Here is a 26,471-nt window from a genome sequence, read left to right on the forward strand (position 1 = left end):
TTTGTAAAAAAAATAGCTTACGATTACTCTTTTCATGCAAGTGAACTAGATACATCCTCCCCTTCAGTAACCAGTCTTGCCTATTTGCCTCAGATGGATCCAACAAAAATCTAGCTTCAGCTTCCTTAACACAAGCATTAAGGGAATCCTCTTTTTTCCGGGTGTCTTTCTTAATATAAGAAATTGATGATTTAAGGCATCCCCTTAAATATGCCTTCATCGTTTCCCATAAAAGCAGAGCATTCGTGTCAGCGTCATGCACCTCAAGAAAAACTTATAATTGGTCCGGGACTCTATCTTGTTCTTTTAATAGGGTAAGCCAAAATGGATGTATCCTCGTTTTCAATCGAGGACTTAACCCCTGCAAGACATTGAACTGCGCTATCAGGGGCGCGTGGTCAGATACACTTTGAGGGCCATGAGAGACAGTGGACAGCTCCAGGTAAGCATCAGAGGACCCAAATATGTAGTCAATCCTGGACAAAGCTCCATGAGAGGGAGTGAAACAAGAGTATTCTACTACATCTGGGTGTTTTTCTCTCCAGAAATCTAACCATCCCACCTCTCCGGTCCAGGCCGACAACAAAGTGGGAGGGCTGTGAGCCCGGGAAGTCTGATGGGCACAAAAACGATCCCTCCGTGGATCCATGACCATGTTAATGTCCCCTACACATAATAGTTTTGCTTGTGGGTACTGAGCTGCGAATATCCCAAATGGAGTACTGTTCACATGTGCATAAACAAAAACGTATCTTCCCTCCGGGTCACTCTCAATTGTATGTAACTCCCATCTAACAGAGCGGTTGATTAACAGAGACACTCCCCTGGAATGTGAGGTACCGTACGAGTGATATGCACATTGAACCCATGATTTCTGGAGTCTACCGGCTGTATCAGCCGTTAAGTGAGTCTCCTGCAATCTGAGTATGTGAGGAGCATACCTGCGGACATGTGCAAAAACGGACATTCTCTTACCCGTGTCTCCTAACCCCCTCACATTCCAGGACATTAGCACTAGGGTGGCCATAATATTCGTGTCTCATATCTTAATGCGAGTCTGCACTTCTGCTGCAATTTCGAATAGTTTCCTCCCATCGAATTACCCCTCACATTCACAGTTCTGCCTGTAGTTAATGATCTACCACATAATGCCCGAACAGAGTATACAAGTTTGAGGCAAAACAAAACATGCCATAAACGAACACTAAAATAAAGTGCATATTGCCCAATGCGGGAAAGTGACTTCCCTGTGGCTACAGCGTCAGGGACCTGCATATTACAAGGTGGTAAATAAATTATGCAGGTATCTGATCAGCTCCCTACAGATATTGTATAGCATACTGACATTTAACTAATGGCGTACACACGGAACAGTAAAACTCACTCTGAGGTGGCAGCCCGCAATCATTACAAAGTCCATAACTGAACATTTTCGCATAATGTAAATGACGAGTCCCCACCGCCAGTACAACCGTAAGTCCCGTTGGTAGAGTCCCCAGACAAAAGACGAGGTATTGATGCCATACCGCTTCTCAAGATGGCGCCACTCTGCGCGATTTCCTGACGACCCAGTCATCCGCCTCCTTGGGGTCAGTGAAGAAATGCGATTTTTCTCCATCCACCACCCGCAGCCTGGCGGGGTATGCCATGGAATATGGTAAGTTCATGTCCCGAAGCCTTCTCTTTACAGAAACAAAGGTCGCCCTTTTCTTCTGAAGCTCGGCAGAGAAATCGGGAAACAAGGACACTTTGGCATTTTCATGCATGATGGTCTGCTTCCTCCTCGCCTGTGTAAGGAAAGGTCACGATCCTTCCAATTCAACATGCGTGCTAGCAGCGGTCTAGGTGGAGCTCCAGGTGGTGGTGGACGAGCTGGAACCCTGTGGGCTCTCTCCACTGCATACGCCATGGAAAAGGCTGCCTCAGGAAAGGTAGATTTGAACCAGGTTTCTAGGAAAGCGGCAGGATCCGGCCCTTCTGTTCGCTCCGGTAGGCCCAAAATGTGCACATTATTCCTCCTGGCCCTGTTTTCCAAGTCATCACACTTTTGCCTCCACAAGGAGACCGAATCTTCCAGGGCATGGATCTTGGCAGGTATGGGACGAGTGAGGTCCTCTAGTTCCGAGATCCTCTCTTCCGCTCCCTTCACCCGCTCTCTAAGTTGCTGGACATCCACACGTACCTCGTCAATCTTGGTAGTGAGGGAAGTTTGACAGGCCAGGATCGCTGACAACAGTTGCCTCTTTCGGTGAAAGCTCTGGCGCCTCGGGTTCGTCACTGACCGCTTGCTGAAACGCCTGGCCGCGAGTATGTTGAGTACGGGGTGTACTAGTTGTTGCAGCGCCATGTTGGTTATCTTGGCGCGCAAACTCTTTCAGGCGGTCAGCCGCCGCTTGAGCCTTGCTGGGTCCCATCTTTAGATTCTGTAAGCTCTCGTGATGTCGCACGTCCTTTCTAATGTCAGATTGATCGTGTCAGTGCTCAGGATTGATCAGGATCATAAACGGGAGCCGGAGCTCAGATCGGATGCGGCCGCCCATGTCGGCAGTTAGCCACGCTCCCAGTGGTGTACTTTTAATGGAGGAAGGCGATGCGACAACTACGGGGCCCAGCACCGAACTCCTTCTTTCTCATGTTTAAACATCGCATTTTCATGTGCCAACAAATTATTACAGTGTCCATTTCAGTGAATGGTAACTGCATACATTCCGGGGCACTGAGCTCCCCCTAGTGGTGGCTACAGGCAGACAGCTTTGTAATAGATGGGAAGCAGGAGATTTATCATTGCCAGTTATGAATACATTGAGAAACACTCTAATCATTATCGTCATAATTTTGAAGCACCTGATACACTTTACTGACAGAGAAGACAGAGCAGAGCTGATACATAACCTGGGCACAGACAATCGTGTTTGGCGATGGCGTGCTCCATTTTGTGGACTTCCCCCATGCTGCCCCATTCTGTAGGTATTATTGCAGGATCTATAATCACAGTTTTCAGCATGCTTCAGACGCTTGATTTCTTCAAGGAGGCCCATGTCACGATAACCATGGTCTATGGGCCATATTCAACCTGACCTGGTCACAGATCTCTCTGCCCTGTCCTCGGCTGGCTCCCCATGTTGCATCCCTTCACACTCTCTGGTACATTCTTCAGCGTTGTTACGTGTCCTTCCAGCACGTAGTTGACATTATTTTGTCTTTCTCCTTGTTTACTGACCTCCAGCAATATTACATAAAGTGGATTATGTACAGATGTGTCACAGTGGAATGTATAGCTTGGAAGAAAGAAGAGACAGAGGGGATATGATAGAAACTTTTAAATACATAAAGGGAATCAACTCGGTAAAGGAAGAGAGCATATTTAAAAGAAGAAAAACTACCACAAGAGGACACAGTTTTAAATTAGAGGGGCAAAGGTTTAAAAGTAATATCAGGAAGTATTACTTTACTGAGAGAGTAGTGGATGCATGGAATAGCCTTCCTGCAGAAGTGGTAGCTGCAAATACAGTGAAGGGGTTTAAGCATGCATGGGATAGGCATAAGGCCATCCTTCATATAAGATAGGGCCGGGGGCTATCCATAGTATTCAGTATATTGGGCAGACTAGATGGGCCAAATGGTTCTTATCTGCCGACACATTCTATGTTTCTATAAGCTGCCGCACACACAAACGGAATATTTTTTGGAATAAACCTGATAGTAGTTATACCAGAGGACCTTTATCCCCTCGGTATTGTGAGTGTATCTAAGTCACCGGGCTGGGGCAATTTTATATCAGTGCCTTTTGCATTTGAGAAGGTGTAAGATTAAAACGCACCCAGTTTTTACCCAGAGCAAGGGTACCCAGAGCACACGAGCATATGTATTTTGTGGTCCGCAAAAAATACAGATGTGTTCGCGTGCATTGCGTATTTTGCGGAATGGAACAGCTGGCCCCTAATAGAACAGTCCTATCCTTGTCCGTCATGTGGACAATAAAAAGGACATGTTCTATTTTTTTTTGTGGAATGGACATACGGAAACGGAATGCACACGGACCCATTGAAATGAATGGTTCCGCATACGGTCCACCAAAAAAACAGAATGTACACAGAAAAAAATAAGTTCCTGTGCATGAGCCCTAAAGGTGGATTTAGACGGCCAGACAATCTGGCCTTCTAAAGGTGCAGCAGATCACCCGATGAACGAGTGAAACGATCATTCATCGGGTGAGACTGTCTTTCATGCAGGCACCTAAATCATCCTTTCTGGGCAGCAGATCGTGTGGTCTAAAAAGCTATATACTGCTGTATAGGGACGAGCCATCTCCATAGCATACTGTGGAGGTGATCGGTGCATGTGAATACAGAGCTTCACCTCCTCTTAACAAGCAGCCGGCTGTTGGGAAGGAACGCTTCCTTCTCGACATTCGGCTGTAGCTCAGCAGAAGAGATGAGTCTGTATGGTGGTGCAGAGCTGATGACGTCTGCTACTGCAAAGACACTGCCCTCACTCTTCAAAAGAGTTTCTGCACCAGCTGCGTCATCAGAAATATAATTTTTAGCAGGAGGTTTATTAAAGAATATTAGGAGTCACCTCAGAGGTCTGTTTAGATGAGCTCAAACTGCAGCCCTATTCTGTTATGTGGTCATAGACCTCCTTTTAATAATCTTATCATTTATCGCAGGAGGTACGTTACACCCACTGGAAGCTCCATTGAAACGAGTGGCATATGTACTATAAATAATTTAATTGGCACTTCAGGGCATAATATAGGCTGATATGTCACTCACTAAGGTTATTTCCCTTTGTTATGTCATTGATCACGTGCCCTTCTACCTGCAAGTTTCATTCCGTGCAAGCGCCTCTCTCTCGTGATGAGGACAAGAAGGTTGGCACCGATGGCGGCTGCTAATAGGAATTGATGATATACCAGAACATGGCACACCGCTTTATGAAACGCTCTGAACTTCAGTGAAACGTAGAGGCACAGTGAAGCTGGCCAAACACACTTTATAACTGCTGACTCAGCTGACCGTTACTTCTCTTGACCTCTCCATAAAGACGCGAGATCAGCAGCGGATTAGTGAGAACAAAGGATTGGGCATGTTGAAGTTCAGTATGTCTGATCCTTCTTTCTGCCAGAATATGTCTTCGGGGGAGAAGTAAGATGGTCGACCAAAGTTTGTATGAGAGCTAAGCCGTTAGGTCACCTGTCTGCGGAGTGCGGACAAACTGCTTACGCATTAGAGGTTTTACTTTGGGGATAAATGGATGAGAAAACCGCACGAGTCTTTCCTGAATTGGCTTAGGCTACTTTCACACCTGAGTTCAGGTGTCCGCTCGTGAGCTCCGTTTGAAGGGGCTCACGAGCGGCCCCGAACGCATCCGTCTGGCCCTAATGCATTCTGAGTAGAGGCGGATCCACTGAGAATGCATCCGCCTGCCAGCGTTCAGCCTCCGCTCCGCTCAGTGAGCGGACACCTGAACGCTGCTTGCAGCGTTCGGGTGTCCGCCTGGCCGTGCGGAGGCGAGCGGATCCGTCCAGACTTATAATGGAAGTCAATGGGGACGGATCCGCTTGAAGATGACACCATATGGCTCAATCTTCAAGCGGATCCGTTCCCCATTGACTTTCAATGTAAAGTCTGAACGGATCCGCTCAGGCTACTTTCACACTTAGAAAATTTTCTAAGTAATAATGCAGACGGATCCGTTCTGAACGGATGCAAACGTCTGCATTATCGGAGCGGATCCGTCTGATGAAACATCAGACGGATCCGCTCCGAACGCTAGTGTGAAAGTAGCCTTAATTTGTTGTCCTGTCGTCTCATGATTTCTGGTGGTAAGGACCTACCAATGTAGATCAGTTACAATATTCTCTGACTACACATACCTACATAGATGGATAGAGAAGTGATTGCCACTTTTGGGAAATTGTCTTTTTCTATTCGGTTTCCCATTGTTTCCTGTGGTGTTAAATAATATATAATGCCTATGTTTTGTCTTTTTTCTCTTGGTCGACAGGGAAGGCTGCAGCTTATTCTTTGCGTTATATCTGGGTCTAGAGATGACCTTTATGGTGCCATAAAGAAGTTCTGCTGTATACAGATCCCTGTCCCGTCTCAGGTGAGGATCCTTCTTCAGTGTCCTATAACACACTGCACATGTGCATTACTTTACCATTACATCTTTTATATTACTGTAGCAAGGGTTGGTTTCATTTGCAGAATGCATTAGGCTAAATGCACACCATCAGGATCGTGTGCAGATATGCACCATAGGTCATGTACATTGTATTCTATGAGAATTTGAAATACTTATGTACACGGTGCAGATTTTTTTCCGTGCGGATATTGACCTACGGTGTGGACTTTAACCACCTCCGGACCGCCTAACGCAGATTCGCGTTCCGGAGGTGGCAGCGCTGCGCACAATCACGCATATACGCGTCATCTCGCGATGGCCGGGATTTCCTGTGAACGCGCGCGCAGGAACTGACGGTAAGCGAGATGATCTCCAGCTTGCCAGCGGCGATCGTTCGCTGGCAGGCTGGAGATGTGTTTTTTTTTAACCCCTAACAGGTATATTAGACGCTGTTTTGATAACAGCGTCTAATATACCTGCTACCTGGTCCTCTGGTGGTCCCCTTTGTTTGGATCGACCACCAGAGGACACAGGTAGCTCAGTAATATGTTGCACCAAACACCACTACACTACACTACACCCCCCTGTCACTTATTAACCCCTTATTCACCCTTGATCACCCCTGATCACCCCATATAGACTCCCTGATCACCCCCCTGTCATTGATCACCCCCCTGTCATTGATTACCCCCCTGTAAAGCTCCATTCAGACGTCCGCATGATTTTTACGGATCCACTGATAGATGGATCGGATCCGCAAAACGCACACGGACGTCTGAGTGGAGCCTTACAGGGGCGTGATCAATGACTGTGGTGATCACCCCATATAGACTCCCTGATCACCCCCCTGTCATTGATCAACCCCCTGTAAAGCTCCATTCAGATGTCCGCATGATTTTTACGGATCCACTGATAGATGGATCGGATCCGCAAAACGCACACGGACGTCTGAGTGGAGCCTTACAGGGGCGTGATCAATGACTGTGGTGATGACCCCATATAGACTCCCTGATCACCCCCCTGTCATTGATTACCCCCCTGTCATTGATCAACCCCCTGTAAAGCTCCATTCAGATGTCCGCATGATTTTTACGGATCCACTGATAGATGGATCAAATCCGCAAAACGCACACGGACGTCTGAATGGAGCCTTATAGGGGCGTGATCAATGACTGTGGTGATCACCCCATATAGACTCCCTGATCACCCCCCTGTCATTGATTACCCCGCTGTCATTGATCAACCCCCTGTAAAGCTCCATTCAGATGTCCGCATGATTTTTACGGATCCACTGATAGATGGATCGGATCCGCAAAACGCACACGGACGTCTGAATGGAGCCTTACAGGGGCGTGATCAATGACTGTGGTGATCACCCCATATAGACTCCCTGATCACCCCCCTGTCATTGATTACACCCCTGTCATTGATCACCCCCCTGTAAAGCTCCATTCAGATGTCCACATGATTTTTACGGATCCACTGATAGATGGATCGGATCCGCAAAACACATACAGGCGTCTCCCTGGAGCCTTCCAGGGGGGGTGATCACCCCATATAGACTCCCTGATCACCCCCCTGTCATTGATCACCCCCCCTGTCATTGATCACCCCCCTGTCAGGCTGCATTCAGATGTCCGTATGATTTTTACGGATCCACGGATACATGGATCGGATCCGCAAAACACATACGGACATCTGAATCGAGCCTTACAGAGGGGTGATCAATGACAGGGGGGTGATCACCCCATATAGACTCTCTGATCACCCCCCCTGTCATTGATCACCCCCCCTGTCATTGATCACCCCCCTGTCATTGATCACCCCTCTGTAAGGCTCCATTCAGACATTTTTTTGGCCCAAGTTAGCGGAATTATTTTTTTTTCTTACAAAGTCTCATATTCCACTAACTTGTGTCAAAAAATTAAATCTCACATGAACTCGCCATACCCCTCACGGAATCCAAATGCGTAAAATTTTTTAGACATTTATATTCCAGACTTCTTCTCACGCTTTAGGGCCCCTAGAATGCCAGGGCAGTATAAATACCCCACATGTGACCCCATTTCGGAAAGAAGACACCCCCAGGTATTCCGTGAGGGGCATATTGAGTCCATGAAAGATTTAAATTTTTGTCCCAAGTTAGCGGAAAGGGAGACTTTGTGAGAAAAAAATATCAATTTCCGCTAACTTGTGCCAAAAAAAAATAATTTATATGAACTCGCCATGCCCCTCATTGAATACCTTGGGGTGTCTTCTTTCCAAAATGGGGTCACATGTGGCGTATTTATACTGCCCTGGCATTCTAGGGGCCCCAAAGCGTGAGAAGAAGTCTGGTATCCAAATGTCTAAAAATGCCCTCCTAAAAGGAATTTGGGCACCTTTGCGCATCTAGGCTGCAAAAAAGTGTCACACATCTGGTATCGCTGTACTCAGGAGAAGTTGGGGAATGTGTTTTGGGGTGTCATTTTCCATATACCCATGCTGGGTGAGAGAAATATCTTGGTCAAATGGCAACTTTGTATAAAAAAAATGGGAAAAGTTGTCTTTTGCCAAGATATTTATCTCACCCAGCATGGGCATATGTAAAAAGACACCCCAAAACACATTCCCCAACTTCTCCCGATTACGGAGATACCAGATGTGTGACACTTTTTTGCAGCCTAGGTGGGCAAAGGGGCCCATATTCCAAAGAGCACCTTTCAGATTTCACTGGTCATTTTTTACAGAATTTGATTTCAAACTCCTTAACACACATTTGGGCCCCTAGAATGCCAGGGCAGTATAACTACCCCACAAGTGACCCCATTTTGGAAAGAAGAGACCTCAAGGTATTTCGTGATGGGCATAGTGAGTTCATAGAACTTTTTATTTTTTGTCACAAGTTAGTGGAATATGAGACTTTGTAAGAAAAAAAAAATATATAAAAATCATCATTTTCCGCTAACTTGTGACAAAAAATAAAAAGTTCTATGAACTCACTATGCCCATCAGCGAATACCTTAGGGTGTGTACTTTCCGAAATGGGGTCATTTGTGGGGTGTTTGTACTGTCTGGGCATTGTAGGACCTCAGGAAACATGACAGGTGCTCAGAAAGTCAGAGCTGCTTCAAAAAGCGGAAATTCACATTTTTGTACCATAGTTTGTAAACGCTATAACTTTTTCCCCAAACCATTTTTTTTTTACCCAAACATTTTTTTTTTATCAAAGACATGTAGAACAATAAATTTAGAGCAAAATTTATATATGGATGTCGTTTTTTTTTGCAAAATTTTACAACTGAAAGTGAAAAATTTCATTTTTTTGCAAAAAAAATCGTTAAATTTCGATTAATAACAAAAAAAGTAAAAATGTCAGCAGCAATGAAATACCACCAAATGAAAGCTCTATTAGTGAGAAGAAAAGGAGGTAAAATTCATTTGGGTGGTAAGTTGCATGACCGAGCAATAAACGGTGAAAGTAGTGTAGGTCAGAAGTGTAAAAAGTGGCCTGGTCATTAAGGGTGTTTAAGCTAGGGGGGCTGAGGTGGTTAAAATCCACAGTATGTCAAGTTATCTTATTTTTCCTGACCGGATTTTCTCTATTCACTTCAATAGGGAGAGTAAAATCCACATGGAAATCTGCACGAATTGATGCGGATTCTCCACACATAAATCCTGACCTTGTACATTTATCTTTAGGGAATTGCCTGAGAATAAATTGGCAAACAGTCTATGAATGGAATTGTCTGAAGCCAGGCGATGGCCGTTTTGCGTTATTACACGCTTCTCTGTGGCCCTATTGTGTAGTGACGTTGCACCCTGTATAAATATCCACTAACCTATATGTCACATTTCCATATATATTACGTACGTGTATAAATAACCATAATAACATAATTAAACACAAGTACATAGAACGGTATAATCAATTAGTGAACAGGGTCAGGTCATTACCCATTCAGACCAAGCGGTCCAAATGCATTGCTTCCTAATATCCATTTTGGCCTCATGTTTTAGTAAAATTTTGTGCCTATCGCCCCCATGTTCCAGGGGTCCTAATGGGGAGATATGGGAGCAGAAACCAAGGTAGTTGCCATTCAGTTATTTCTTATTTTCGAACCTACACATAAAAAAAAAAGGACATATCAACATTGCAAGCGATTGACGTACATGTAGAGGATAACTGAGTGGGGCAGGAGGACCCTATGATATCTCTGTACGTCCCTGAAAAAGCTGAATAACAATTCCCTTTATACAATCCCTGTACACTGCTCAGGGCCAGGTCAGTATTAACCACCAGAGGGTTGGGCAGTCTGGAACCATGGAGCAGCCGATGCATCAGCTTGGTGCATATAGCTCTGCATCGGAGCTGTATACACAAAATGGGAGGATATTCTTAATCAGAACAACTGGTAATGATGCTTTATTTTAATTTAGGTTCATTTGAGTAGCCTGCAATATTAGGTCATATCAAGGCGATAAGAAGGGGTTACACAGTGTGTCCTCCACGCCTCTGCATTGAAATAGACCGCAGGTGTTGGGGTGTACTCCTATACAGACATGGACATACAGTACTCGCATAGGATGTAACCCTGGCACACTTCACCACTTATTACGGTAATGTGGCTAGAAACTGGGTTAGTGCAAGGGCAGGGCATGATCCACTTGATTTCATGAGTGTGATGCCATCACTACAGCGACCACGACCTATGACACCCCCAGTCCAGTCACACCTCATACCGTACTTTCTTTGTGTTAGGGTACTTTCACACTTGCGGCAAAGGATTCCGGCAGGCAGTTCAGTCGCCGGAACTGCCTGCCGGATCCGGCAATCCGGACACAAACAGATCCGTCTGACAAATGCATTGAAATATCGGATCCGTCTCTCCGGTGTCATCCAGAAAAAACGGATCCGGTATTAATTATTTTTTTGCCTTTTTAAAGGTCTGCGCATGCGCAGACCGGAAAGCCGGATCCGTTCTGCCGAAACACTTAATGCCGGATCCGGCACTAATACACTTCAATGTAAATTAATGCCAAAAAACGTAAGAGGGACTGAACTTTCAGAATGCATTAGGTTAAAACTTTTTTCCGGTATTGAACTCCTGTGACGGAACTCAATACCGGAAAACAAAAACGCTAGTGTGAAAGTCCCCTAGTGTTGCAAGATGATGATTGGAGAGAAATAGAACATACATTCAAGGGAGTAAAGGAATGACTTTGCTCTGCACTGACATGACATTTGCACGCCCAACATAAGAATGTAAACCAGTTCAGCATTTTTCATGGGTCTTTTTTAAAACCAACAGTGAGAACGCCCACATTCAGTTTCATGGGGTATTGTAATCCGTCTGTATGTAATGCATCATGTATTTAAACACTTGTCACATCCTGGTATCATGTGAAAGCCCAGAAACTAAGCTTTTAAATTATTTTAGTAATGTTCTTTGTGTCTGTAATGGAGGGGGAAGCTGCAATTGAGATCAAGAAGAAAGAGCTCAACATGTTCCTGTCATTTCTGTACAGCCACCAGTGAAATGACAGCGTTGTACAGTTATTTAGCTCTAACTGCAGCCTTCAGTGATGACCGCAGAGTGTACAGGAACTTTTCTTCTTATGTCCTCTCTTACCACGTGTTCTCTTCCCCTATACAGTCTTCAGTGACCCTCAAAGGGATTCAGGAACTTTTCTTCTTGTTATGTCACCTCTTACTTCATCTCTTCCCCTATACAGCCTTAAATGACCCCAGATTGATTCAAGAACTTTTCTTCATGTTGTGCCCCCTCATTCCAGATCATCTCTTCCCCTATACAGCCTTCAGTGAACCCAAGGGTTCATCTGTCATCTCTGTATAACCGCCAGTGACTTGGATAAACAGGAACTTTTCTTCATGTTATGTCCTCTCTTGTCGGGTTATTTCTTCCCCCTATACAGCCTTCTGTGACCCCAGGGGGGGATACAGGACTTTTCTTCATGTTATAACCCCTTTTACCAATCACAGCCTATTACTGAAATCTCTTACCCTGTAAAACCCCCACCATACTTCATGTTATCACCCCTACATATATGTATTCTCTGTCATATTTGGAGGGGGCATTTGTCTATACTCCATAGCTTAGAAATTTGCTGCCATCTACCGTATATCACAGAGACTTTTGTCTGCTTTATTTCTAGTGGCTATATAACGATATAAGTGATGTGTGTGAACTCTGCACATGCTGAACTTTTATTTTTAGGAGGTGCGATGCATCTCAGGCTTTTGGTGACCAGCATGAATTAGGCATTTAAACGTTCCGGTTAAATGTACAACATTGCCCATGACTGTAAACTGCCGGGTGGTATTTTTTTTTATGAAATCTCTCCTTGTATTTTTGTAGCACCTACAACATGGTTAAATCCGTTTTAAGAATGTTATAATATGCTTCTTTGTTTCCTTGAGCACATGAGCATAAGGTGCCAACCATGTTGCAGGTGGCCCCCAGACATACCCACTTGTCTTCCAGTGTATCACACCATACCCCCTATTCCCATTTTCTTTAAATATACCCTTTTTTCTTAACAGGTGGTGAACACAAAAACAATCTCTAATCCACAGAAAATAAGAAGCATAGCGCAAAAAATCCTACTACAGATAAACTGCAAGCTGGGGGGCGAGCTGTGGGGCGTAGACATCCCATTGGTGAGTAACACTGAGGCCTATTTATTTCTTTGGGTGAAGAGACGCAGACACTTGGCATGAGCTTGGTTTCTTGGCATTGGCACATTGCCAAGCTAGTGAAATGCTGCACAGTACACAGGAGTTTTGACACTATTTTACATTTTTTATGGCATATCCACATGGAAGGGATGGACAGCTGCGCATGTATCGGCTCTCTATTCACTAGTATGAGACTTCTGAAAACTTGCTCTGCCCTAGAAGAAATACATCCACTAGGACTCCCATCGATCTTGAAATTGAGGGGTCACTGAGTCACCTGTCTGAATGAAGTGAGAAGGGGCATGTCTCTCCACTGCTCCATTAACGTCTATGGGGCTGATGTAGACAGCTCTCTCTGTCAGTGCCAGAGAAGTAAATGGAGTGGTGGACACCACAATATGAGATCAGTCCGACACCTGCCACCGCCAACCAATCAAGTGTTTGCAGAAGCTTCCGAAATCATAACAGGTGATAGAGTTGGAAGCAGAAAGCTCCTTTGACTGTGTAGCGGCCATGCTGGCATACTGCAGCTCAACTCCCTTTCACTTGAGTGCAGCAACCACTACCCAGTAACTGTGGTCTTCTAGCGCTGGTGACTGCCACAAACAGCTGATCATGGAGGTGCCGGGTCTTGGGCACCCACTGAATTGATACCGATGACTTATCCTCAGGATAGATAAATATATTTAAAAGAGGAATATCGGACACAGTAATTCCTACACAGTGCTCATTTACCTTTTCTCCACCTAGAAATGCATGATGGTCATCGGGATTGATGTTTACCATGACCCCAGTCGAGGTTTACGGTCAGTTACTGGATTTGTGGCCAGCATGAACCAGTAAGTATCTCCACACCTAATGCCTGCTATGACTCTAAATGGTCTCACTTTAACTTTAAATATATGCACTTTGGATTTGTTTGCCACAGGTACAGTGTAGTAAATATACAGTGGATATAAAAAGTCTACACACCCCTGTTAAAATCTCAGGTTTCTGTGATGTAAAAAAATGAGACAAAGATAAATAATTTCAGAACTTTATCCACCTTTAATGTGACCTATAAACTGTACCACTCTTTTGAAAAACAAACTGAAATCTTTTAGGTGGAGGGAAGAAATAAAAAAAATAAAAAATGAATGTGGTTGCATAAGTGTGCACACCCTCTTATAACTGGGGATGTAGCTGTGTTCAGAGTTAAGCAATCACATTCACAATCCTGTTAAATAGGAGTCAGCATACACCTGCCATCATTTAAAGTGCCTCTGATTAACCCCAAATAAAGTTCAGCTGCTCTAGTTGGTCTTTCCTGAAATTTTCTTAGTCGCATCCCACAGCAAAAGCCATGGTCCACAGAGAGCTTCCAAAGCATCTGAGGGATCTCATTGGTAAAAGGTATCAGTCAGGAGAAGGGTACAAGGCATTAGATATACCATGGAACACAGTGAAGACAGTCATCATCAAGTGGAGAAAATATGGCACAACAGTGACATTACCAAGAACTGGACGTCTCTCCAAAATTGACGAGAAGAAAACTGGTCTGGGAGGCGACCAAGAGGCCTACAGCAACATTAGAGGAGCTGCAGGAATATCTGGCAAGTACTGGCTGTGTGGTACATGTGACAACAATCTCCCGTATTCTTCATATGTCTGGACTATGGGGTAGAGTGGCAAGACGAAAGCCTTTTCTTACGAAGAAAAACATCCAAGCCAGGCTACAGTACATTTTGCAAAAACACATCTGAAGTCTCCCAAAAGCATGTGGGAAAAGGTGTTATGGTCTGATGAAACCAAGGTTGAACTTTTTGGCCATAATTCCAAAAGATATGTTTGGCGCAAAAACAACACTGCCCATCACCAAAAGCACACCATACCCACAGTGAAGCATGGTGGTGGCAGCATCATGCCAAGGGGCTGTTTTTCTTCAGCTGGAACTGGGGCCTTAGTTAAGCTAGAGGGAATTATGAACAGTTCCAAATACCGGTCAATATTGGCACAAAACCTTCAGGCTTCTGCTAGAAAGCTGAACATGAAGAGGAACTTAATAAAATCAAAAGGTGCTTCAAGAAAGTATTAGTTTAAGGGTGTGCACACTTATGCAACCATATTATTTTAGTTTTATATTTTTTCTTCCCTCTGCCTAAAAGATTTCAGTTTGTTTTTCAATTGAGTTGTACAGTTTATAGGTCACATTAAAGGTGGAAAAAGTTCAGAAATGATTTATCTTTGTCCCATTTTTTTTTTTACATCACAGAAACCTGACATTTTAACCGCCTCCGGACCGCCTAACGCAGGATCGCGTTCCGGAGGCGGCAGCCCTGCCCACAGTCACGCATATATGCGTCATCTCGCGAGACGCGAGATTTCCTGTGAACGCGCGCACACAGGCGCGCGCGTTCACAGGATCGGAAGTTAAGCGAGTGGATCTCCAGCCTGCCGCTGGCAGGCTGGAGATGCGATTTTTTTTAACCCCTAACAGGTATATTAGACGCTGTTTTGATAACAGCGTCTAATATACCTGCTACCTGGTCCTCTGGTGGTCCCTTTTGTTTGGATCGACCACCAGAGGACACAGGTAGCTCAGCAATATGTAGCACCAAACACCACTACACTACACCCCCCCCCCCCCCGTCACTTATTAACCCCTGATCACCCCATATAGACTCCCTGATCACCCCCCTGTCATTGATCACCCCCTTGTAAGGCTCCATTCAGACGTCCGTATGTTTTTTACGGATCCACGGATACATGGATCGGATCCGCAAAACACATACGGACGTCTGAATGGAGCCTTACAGGGGGGTGATCAATGACGGGGGTGATCACCCCATATAGACTCCCTGATCACCCCCCTGTCATTGATCACTCCCCTGTAAGGCTCCATTCAGACGTCCGTATGTTTTTTACGGATCCACGGATACACCCCCCTGTCATTGATCACCCCCCTGTCATTGATCACCCCCCTGTAAGGCTCCATTCAGACATTTTTTTGGCCCAAGTTAGCGGAATTATTATTTTTTTTTTTACAAAGTCTCATATTCCACTAACTTGTGTCAAAAAATAAAATCTCACATGAACTCGCCATACCCCTCACGGAATCCAAATGCGTAAAATTTTTTAGACATTTATATTCCAGACTTCTTCTCACGCTTTAGGGCCCCTAGAATGCCAGGGCAGTATAAATACCCCACATGTGACCCCATTTCGGAAAGTAGACCCCCCAAGGTATTCCGTGAGGGGCATATTGAGTCCATGAAAGATTTAAATTTTTGTCCCAAGTTAGCGGAAAGGGAGACTTTGTGAGAAAAAAAAATAAAAAATCAATTTCCGCTAACTTGTGCCAAAAAAATTCTACGAACTCGCCATGCCCCTCATTGAATACCTTGGGGTGTCTTCTTTACAAAATGGGGTCACATGTGGGGTATTTATACTGCCCTGGCATTTTAGGGGCCCTAAAGCGTGAGAAGAAGTCTGGGATCCAAATGTCTAAAAATGCCCTCATAAAAGGAATGTGGGCCCCTTTGCGCATCTAGGCTGCAAAAAAGTGTCACACATCTGTAATCGCCGTACTCAGGAGAAGTTGGGCAATGTGTTTTGGGGTGTCATTTTACATATACCCATGCTGGGTGAGATAAATATCTTGGTCGAATGCCAACTTTGTATAAAAAATGGGAAAAGTTGTCTTTTGCCGAGATATTTCTCTCACCCAGCATGAGTATATGTAAAAAGACACCCCAAAACACATTGCCCAACTTCTCCTGAGTACGGAGATACCACATGCGTGACACTTTTTTGCAGCCTAGGTGGGCAAAGGGGCCCATATTCCAAAGAGCACCTTTCGGATTTCACTGGCCATTTTTTACAGATTTTGATTTCAAACTACTTTGCACGCATTTGGGCCCCTAAAATGCCAGGGCAGTATAACTACCCCACAAGTGACCCTATTTTGGAAAGAAGACACCCCAAGGTATTTCGTGATGGGCATGGCGAGTTCATGGAAGTTTTAATTTTTTGTCACAAGTTAGTGGAATATGAGACTTTGTAAGAAAAAAAAAAAATCATCATTTTCCGCTAACTTGTGACAAAAAATAAAAAGTTCTATGAACTCACTATGCCTATCAGTGAATACCTTAGGGTGTCTGCTTTCCGAAATGGGGTCATTTGTGGGGTGTTTGTACTGTCTGGCCATTGTAGAACCTCAGGAAACATGACAGGTGCTCAGAAAGTCAGAGCTGCTTCAAAAAGCGGAAATTCACATTTTTGTACCATAGTTTGTAAACGCTATAACTTTTACCCAAACCATTTTTTTTTTACCCAAACATTTTTTTTTTATCAAAGACATGTAGACTAATAAATTTTGAGAAAAATTTATATATGGATGTCGTTTTTTTTTGCAAAATTTTACAACTGAAAGTGAAAAATGTCATTTTTTTGCAAAAAAATCGTTAGATTTCGATTAATAACAAAAAAAGTAAAAATGTCAGCAGCAATGAAATACCACCAAATGAAAGCTCTATTAGTGAGAAGAAAAGGAGGTAAAATTCATTTGGGTGGTAAGTTGCATGACCGAGCAATAAACCGTGAAAGTAGTGTAGGTCAGAAGTGTAAAAATTAGGGGTGCACCCAAATTCCGGCGGCCGAAAATGGGCCTAATCCATTTCGGCCGATATTGGTACATATCGGCAGAAAATATGGGGTTTGGTATTTGTGGGATTTGTCACCCGCGCCGGGCGGGCGGTTTACTTTAAGTCACTGCATCTTTATTTTACCTTACAATCGTGACGCTCCAGTAACAACTCTGCAGGCAGAGCGGAGGGCGGCGTAACGTCACTTACTCACGTGACGCGCCTGCTCCGCCTCCTTCATTCATAAAGTGGGCGGAGCAGGTGCGTCAGGTGAGTAAGTGACGTTACGCCGCCCCCCCCCCCCCCCCCCCCCGCTCTGCCTGCAGAGTTGTTACTGGAGCGTCACGATTGTAAGGTAAAATAAAGATGCAGTGAGTGATTAGTCTGCTGTGAGCAGCAGGGCCGGGGCTGTTATGGGTAGGGGGATCGGTCTATGGCACTGCTATGGGGAGGGGGGATCTGTGCACTGTTATGGGGAAAGGGATCTGTGCACTGTTATGCCCATAACAGTGCACATATCCCCCCCCCCCTCCATAACAGCGCCACCCACAGATGAATTTCATTCATGAAAAAGAATTATTAATAAAATCATTAAAAAAAAAGTATTTTAAAAGTATTTGGGCAAAAAGGCAGTTTCGGTTTTCGGTCAAGGGCATCCTGAATTTTCGGTTTCGGACCAGAATTTTCATTTCGGTGCACCCCTAGTAAAAAGTGGCCTGGTCATTAAGGGTGTTTAACCACCTCCGGACCGCCTAACGCAGGATCGCGTTCCGGAGGTGGCAGCGCTGCGCAGAGTCACACATATACGCGTCATCTCGCAAGACGCGAGATTTCCTGTAAACGCGCGCACACAGGCGCGCGCGTTCACAGGATCGGAAGGTAAGCGAGTGGATCTCCAGCCTGCCAGCGGCGATCGTTTGCTGGCAGGCTGGAGATGTGATTTTTTTTAACCCCTAACAGGTATATTAGACGCTGTTTTGATAACAGCGTCTAATATACCTGCTACCTGGTCCTCTGGTGGTCCCTTTTGTTTGGATCGACCACCAGAGGACACAGGCAGCTCTGTAATAAGTAGCACCAAGCACCACACTACACTACACCCCCCCCCTCCCCCCCCCCCCCCCCGTCACTTATTAACCCCTTATTCACCCCTGATCACCCCATATAGACTCCCTGATCACCCCCCTGTAAGGCTCCATTCAGACGTCCGTATGATTTTTACGGATCCACGGATACATGGATCGCATCCGCAAAACACATACGGACTTCTGAATGGAGCCTTACAGGGGGGTGATCAATGACGGGGGTGATCACCCCATATAGACTCCCTGATCACCCCCCTGTCATTGATCACCCCCCTGTCATTGATCACCCCCCTGTAAGGCTGCATTCAGATGTCCGTATGTTTTTCACGGATACATGGATCGGATCCGCAAAACACATACAGACGTCTGAATGGATCCTTACAGGGGGGTGATCACCCCATATAGACTCCCTGATCACCCCCCTGTCATTGATCACCCCCTTGTAAGGCTCCATTCAGACGTCCGTATGATTTTTACGGATCCACTGATACATGGATCGGATCCGCAAAACACATACAGACGTCTGAATGGAGCCTTACAGGGGGGTGATCACCCCATATAGACTCCCTGATCACCCCCCTGTCATTGATCACCCCCGTCATTGATCACCCCCCTGTAAGGCTACATTCAGATGTCCGTATGTTTTTTACGGATCCACGGATACATGGATCGGATCCGCAAAACACATACGGACATCTTATTGGAGCCTTATAGGGGGGTGATCAATAACAGGGGGGTGATCACCCCATATAGACTCCCTGATCACCCCCCTGTCATTGATCACCCCCCTGTAAGGCTCCATTCAGACATTTTTTTGGCCCAAGTTAGCGGAAATATATATATTTTTCTTGCAAAGTCTCATATTCCACTAACTTGTGTCAAAAAATAAAATCTCACATGAACTCACCATACCCCTCACGGAATCCAAATGCGTATAAATTTTTAGACATTTATATTCCAGACTTCTTCTCACGCTTTAGGGCCCCTAGAATGCCAGGGCAGTATAAATACCCCACATGTGACCCCATTTCGGAAAGAAGACACCCCAAGGTATTGAGGGGCATATTGAGTCCATGAGATATTGAAATTTTTGTCCCAAGTTAGCGGAAAGGGAGACTTTGTGAGAAAAAAAAAAAAAAAAAAATTTCCGCTAACTTGTGCCAAAAATAAATAAATTCTATGAACTCGCCATGCCCCTCATTGAATACCTTGGGGTGTCTTCTTTCCAAAATGGGGTCACATGTAGGGTATTTATACTGCCTTGGCATTTTAGGGGCCCTAAAGCGTGAGAAGAAGTCTGGGATCCAAATGTCTAAAAATGCCCTCATAAAAGGAATGTGGGCCCCTTTGCGCATCTAGGCAGCAAGAAAGTGTCACACATCTGGTATCGCCGTACTCAGGAGAAGTTGGGCAATGTGTTTTGGGGTGTCATTTTACATATACCCATGCTGGGTGAGATAAATATCTTGGTCAAATGCCAACTTTGTATAAAAAATGGGAAAAGTTGTCTTTTGCCGAGATATTTATCTCACCCAGCATGGGTATATGTAAAAAGACACCCCAAAATACATTGCCCAACTTCTCCTGAATACGGCGATACCACATGTGTGACACTTTTTTGCAGCCTAGGTGGGCAAAGGGGCCCACATTCCAAAGAGCACCTTTCGGATTTTACAGGTCATTTACCTACTTACCACACATTAGGGCCCCTAGAATGCCAGGGCAGTATAACTACCCCACAAGTGACCCCATTTTGGAAAGAAGACACCCTAAGGTATTCGCTGATGGGCATAGTGAGTTCATAGAAGTTTTTATTTTTTGTCACAAGTTAGTGGAATATGAGACTTTGTAAGAAAAAAAAAAAAAATTAAAAAATCATCATTTTCCGCTAACTTGTGACAAAAAATAAAAAGTTCTATGAACTCACTATGCCCATCAGCGAATACCTTAGGGTGTCTACTTTCCGAAATGGGGTCATTTGTGGGGTGTTTGTACTGTCTGGGCATTGTAGAACCTCAGGAAACATGACAGGTGCTCAGAAAGTCAGAGCTGCTTCAAAAAGCGGAAATTCACATTTTTGTACCATAGTTTGTAAACGCTATAACTTTTACCCAAACCATTTTTTTTTTTTACCCAAACATTTTTTTTTTATCAAAGACATGTAGAACAATAAATTTAGAGAAAAATTTATATATGGATGTCGTTTTTTTTGCAAAATTTTACAACTGAAAGTGAAAAATGTAATTTGTTTGCAAAAAAATCGTTACATTTCGATTAATAACAAAAAAAGTAAAAATGTCAGCAGCAATGAAATACCACGAAATGAAAGCTCTATTAGTGAGAAGAAAAGGAGGTAAAATTCATTTGGGTGGTAAGTTGCATGGCCGAGCAATAAACTGTGAAAGTACTGTAGGTCAGAAGTGTAAAAAGTGGCCTGGTCATTAAGGGTGTTTAAGCTAGGGGGGCTGAGGTGGTTAACAGGGGTGCGTAGACTTTTTTTTATATCCACTGTATGTACAGAAAAGACATTAAATTCTGAATACCTACATTCAATTTCTACCATCATGAGTGATGCCTATATCCCTTAGATAGGGGATATCTGGTGGCGGTCCGACCACTGGGACACCCACCGATCATGAGAACATCACTCATACATTTATTCCCTGGGTGTAATATTTCCTTGCAGGTGCTTGACCCGGTGGTACTCACAAGTGGTTTTCCAGCTTCCTCATCAGGAAATTGTGGACGGATTAAAGCTGTGTCTAGTGGGTGCTTTGCAGAAATTCTATGAGGTAAGATATAGATGTCCAAACTGCTCTCTGGAACAGGGATCAGCAACCTTCGGCACTCCAGCTGTTGTGAAACTGCAATGCCCAGCATGCATACTTGCTCAGCTGTTTAGATAACAGCCCTCCCATAGAAGTAAATGGTGCATGCCAGGAGTTGTAGTTTCACAACAGCTGGAGTGCTGAAGAATAATCACAGTGAAAAACCCAAGAGGTTTTTTGTTGTTTTTGGAGTTTTTTTTTAAGAAGTAGCCTTGGATGGGAAATGTATCTAAACTGGTGTTTCATTGAGTTGTCCCTAATAAATGACACGCATCTCTGACCCTCAGATTTATGTTTTGCAAAAGTGTCATTTTTGCATAAAAGTGGTGCACCAAAATTTGGGACTGCCACAAAGTGCTGAAAAATGTTTTATAAATTCCCCCCATTGTGTTAAGAGGGTATTCAAATCAGCTTTTAGCAAGCTCTGCTTCAGATGTAAGGCAGCTATCCTATAAGTCAGTGTTTGACCATTTAAAGGGGTTATCCCATGACTAATGTGAGAAAATATCAGATATCGTAGGACATGACAATCTCTTTCTAGCAAAGCTAGAACCAGCCCTGTACCTCACATGGATCCAGAGATCTCCACATTCATTGCTCTGCTAGATTTATATCAAGCTGGCAGCTCAAGGGGAGTGTCCTTTCTGCTGCAGCAAAGGGTGCGTGTCCATGCTGTCCCTATCACAGCTCAGGAGGCAGTTGACAAATGAAACTGAGCATGTGCGGCCTTCTCAGTGAGCAGGTCAAAGAAATAAGAAAACAAACAGCAGGTGGCGCTATACGGATGCATTTTATTGAATAACTCAGTGGGTATGCGTAGTGGGACAACCCCTTTAATTAGGCCATGATGCAGGACTTAGATAACAACTAAGCCAGCATCTCATCTGCAGACAGCTGTTTTGGGGTGTTTGCCCCTCATCAGAGCAGAGAGTACTGGCTTAACTGGGTGAGAGGCCTAGGTCAGGATTCGGGGGATACTAGATCTCCATCCATAAGGAGATATGGTATCCCCTGAACCCCATTGTTTTATGCATAGTTCAGGGCTTAATGGTGTGGTGCCAAAGTTTTCAGGATTAAAATCTAGCCTACATTAAGTTTCCTTTGGAGATCAAGCCCACTCGTCATTTCCAAATTTGCAGAGTGATGAGAAAACCCACAAAACTGAACTGCTTTATAAATGTGGGCCAATGTGTTTTCCTGTTAGTGGTATATGATTCAATTTGGAAAATATTTGAAAGACCTAAAAGAAGGCGTGGCGATATATCCGTCTCTGTCAATCATGCGGCAGGGGGCAGCCTCTTGAGCGGTGGGGACCCTCACCGCTCAAGATTTACGAATCGATTTGCTATATTGTGATAACTACTGCTTAACCGGACATAATTAAGAATTTGTTTTCTAGGTGAACCACGTGCTGCCGGAGAAGATTGTAGTGTACCGAGATGGAGTCTCGGACGGTCAGATGCCAGTAGTGCAGAATTATGAGGTCCCACAGCTACAGACTTGCTTGGGTACATTTCAGGGCTATTCACCACGCATAGTGGTGATTGTGGTGCAGAAGAGAATTAGCACCAATATGTACTGTTGCCATAATGGAGAATATGTTACTCCTGCACCAGGGACAGTGTTGGACCATACTGTCACCTCCCGTGACTGGTGAGCCGCTCTTTTATGTGCATTCGTTTTCTAATTGCATCTTGGAACGATAAGTGAGCTCATATATTGTTTCTTATGCTGTAGGGTGGATTTCTTCTTACTCTCTCATCATGTGAGACAGGGCTGTGGTATTCCTACTCACTATGTGTGTGTGTTGAACACCCCCAACCTTAGCCCCGATCATCTACAGAGGTGAGACATAAGAGAGGTTACTTGTTCACCGGCTCTCTTTCCAAATAAGAAAAGACGGCTGAGCCTCTGATACCACCAAGCGTATGGCTCAGCCTTCTTTTCTTCTTGGAAAGAGATCTAATTTGCATACCCTTTTCCCAGAGGAGCATTGCATGGCCTTTAAGACTCCTTAAGCTGTTCTGTGATAATGACCGAATTAAAGCTAAGTAATGCAATTCAGTGTCAAGCTCTGACCTTAAAGGGGTTGTCCAACACTTTGTAAATCTGCAAGGAAGCTGCCTGGCTTCTAAAACAAGGAAAAAAGCTGGGCTCACCTGCTAAAAGTCTCTCTGCTCCAGTGCTGCAGGTCTGGTCCTTGTGGCTTCAGGTGTTCATTGGAGTGGAAGTGATCACTGCAAAAAAACTAAGTAAGACCAGCACCTACAAACAATGTAAAAATGTAAATTGTATCACTGCTCCCCATCCGACCAGAAGCCAATGACTGGCCTCAGCAGTGACTAGATCGTGGACGTGACCTCTGAGGCCAGTGTTTAGTTGAGAGGTCAGTTATCACTTCCAGGGACTACAAGTAGCAGAACACTTCTCAATGCCAAAAGACACATGCAAACACTGGAAACATGAATAAATGTATATTGCATCACTGCTGTACTTAGTATTTGAAAATTAGAAGCTCTTTGCTCACATTCTTTATCAAAATTACATTGGGTCCATCTACCAATGACAAGGTGGCTTCCAACAGATGGGACCTACACTATCAGACTTGCCTCTCCTAAGCCTGTAAAATTCAGGACAATGAGGTGCTGGTCTCCCTTTGTTTTTTGTATTGTACTTTTGAGAGAGTGGCTTCCCCTGTTTGGACCGTGCAGTTCCTACTCATCTGCCTAATGCTTCTAATCAAAAGCCCAGGAGAGGCATGACTGAGTAGTCCCATCTGTTGGAAGCCACCTTGTCGCTGGTAGATGGGCCAACACAATTTTGATCAAAAATGTGCGCAAAGAGCTTTTAATTTTCATATAATAAGTATAGCAGTGATGCAATTTACATTTATTCATGTTTCTAGTGTTTGCATGTGTCTTTGTGCATGGACCAGTGCGCTGCCACATGTAGTCCCTGGAAGTGAACACTGACCCCTCAGCCAATCACTGGCCTCATTAGTCACGTACCGTCCATGAACTAATGACTGCTGAGGCCAGTCATTGGCTGAGCCTTGGACGCGAACAATGGATGAGCTGTCATCACCTCTTGTCTGAAAGGGAGCAAATCCACAGCAACAGTACTGGAGGGAACTTTCGAAGGTGAGCTGTGCTTCTGACTTTGTTTTCTAGGTCTGGCTGCTCTCCTCCATATTTTACAAGGTGTTGGACAACTCCTTTAACCTAGCCGTACATACTAGATAAATGTCAGCCGAACCCATCTAGTTTGACAAGACTGACCAGCTATGTGTGTGGGGGAGTTGACTGATGACTACCAGCTCCTTGTCTATTTATATTGCATTTTATAATTTTACTACTCGCTACTGGCCCTCTTGGGGTAGATACGTTTGCCTTCTTTCTGGTGCGGATCCGTCATGGATCTGCACAAACTGATCCGTTCAGATAATACAACCATCTGCATCCGTTTGTATTATCTTTAACATAGCCAAAACGGATCCGTCTCGAACACTATTGAAAGTCAATGGAGGACGGATCCGTTTTCTATTGTGCCATATTGTGTCAGTGAAAACGGATCCATCCCTATTGACTTACATTGTGTGTCAGAACGGATCCGTTTGGCTAAGTTTTGTCAGACGGACACCAAAACGCTACAAGCAGCGTTTTGGTGTCCGCCTCCAAAGCGGAATGGAAACGGAACGGAGCCAAACTGATGCATTCTGAGCGGATCCTTATCCATTCAGAATGCATTAGGGCAAAACTGATCAGTTTTGGACCGTTTGTAAGAGCCATGAACGGATCTCACAAACGGAAACCAAAACGCCAGTGTGAAAGTAGCCTTACTTGGGTGATCACAGTGATGACTTTTTTGGTAGACCTCCCCAGCATTTGTCTTTCGACTCTGAGCAGCTTTGGTCGAGAATTTGCGTGCATTTTAGAATTTCTGATTTTAATATTTTTTTTTTTTCTTCTAATATTTCTGAAATGACTACTGTTCTCTATAATGCTTGTTATTTCTCTTTCCTATCCAGGTTGACTTTTAAGCTGTGCCACATGTACTGGAACTGGTCTGGTACAATCAGAGTGCCAGCCCCCTGCAAATATGCCCACAAATTGGCCTTCCTGTCTGGCCAGTTTCTCCACCGCGAACCCTCCATTCAGTTGTGCGATAAGCTGTTTTTTCTTTAAATGAAGAAGTCACCGGACTCCCAACATGTTTATTGATTTAGTTTAGGTTTTTATTGCCCTGCCCACAGGATCATGCTGAGTCCGCAGATTTAGCATTAGCCTCTTCTATTCTAACATTGGTTACAAATTAGTTTTTTTGTTGTTGTTGTTTTGCTGTTAGAGGACTAGATGTCTTTGACCGTTACTCTGGACATATTAAAACTTCCAAACCCTGAGAGATTCAGCGCCTGTGATGGTGAGTGCAGCCCTACTGTAGGTCCATACGAGGAGCACAGCGTCCTCCGTGTCCTAAAAGCTAGCGGCTGTGATGGTGAGTGCAGCCCTACTGTAGATCCATACGAGGAGCACAGCGTCCTCCGTGTCCTAGAAGCTAGTGGCTGTGATGGTGAGTGCAGCCCTACTGTAGGTCCAATACGAGGAGCACAGCGTCCTCAGTGTCCTAGAAGCTAGCGGCTGTGATGGTGAGTGCAGCCCTACTGTAGGTTCATACGAGGAGCACAGCGTCCTCCGTGTCCTAGAAGCTAGCGGCTGTGATGGTGAGTGCAGCCCTACTGTAAGTCCATACGAGGAGCGCAGCGTCCTCCGTGTCCTAGAAGCTAGTGGCTGTGATGGTGAGTGCAGCCCTACTGTAGGTCCATACGAGGAGCACAGCGTCCTCCGTGTCCTAGAAGCTAGCGGCTGTGATGGTGAGTGCAGCCCTACTGTAGGTTCATACGAGGAGCACAGCGTCCTCCGTGTCCTAGAAGCTAGCGGCTGTGATGGTGAGTGCAGCCCTACTGTAGGTCCATACGAGGAGCACAGCGTCCTCCGTGTCCTAGAAGCTAGCGGCTCTGATGGTGAGTGCAGCCCTACTGTAGGTCCATACGAGGAGCACAGCGTCCTCCGTGTCCTAGAAGCTAGCGGCTGTGATGGTGAGTGCAGCCCTACTGTAGGTCCATACGAGG

General features: G+C 44.8%; 1 protein-coding gene across 1 annotated transcript in view; it reads left to right on the forward strand.

Moving 5' to 3' along the window:
* The window catches only part of PIWIL2 (piwi like RNA-mediated gene silencing 2), a 255,710-nt gene extending 229,983 nt beyond the window's left edge, over window positions 1-25,727 (forward strand). Inside the window, exons 18-24 of the mRNA XM_040414771.1 lie at window positions 6,010-6,111; window positions 12,674-12,790; window positions 13,559-13,647; window positions 21,202-21,307; window positions 22,743-22,996; window positions 23,081-23,188; window positions 25,371-25,727. Coding sequence (XP_040270705.1) covers window positions 6,010-6,111; window positions 12,674-12,790; window positions 13,559-13,647; window positions 21,202-21,307; window positions 22,743-22,996; window positions 23,081-23,188; window positions 25,371-25,527 — 933 coding nt within the window. The 3' untranslated portion in view covers window positions 25,528-25,727. The remainder of the gene's footprint in view (window positions 1-6,009; window positions 6,112-12,673; window positions 12,791-13,558; window positions 13,648-21,201; window positions 21,308-22,742; window positions 22,997-23,080; window positions 23,189-25,370) is intronic.
* The last annotated feature ends 744 nt before the right edge of the window (window positions 25,728-26,471 follow it).

This window comes from Bufo bufo, chromosome 1 (genome assembly GCF_905171765.1).
Source record: "Bufo bufo chromosome 1, aBufBuf1.1, whole genome shotgun sequence".
Classification (NCBI taxonomy): Eukaryota; Metazoa; Chordata; class Amphibia; order Anura; family Bufonidae; genus Bufo; species Bufo bufo.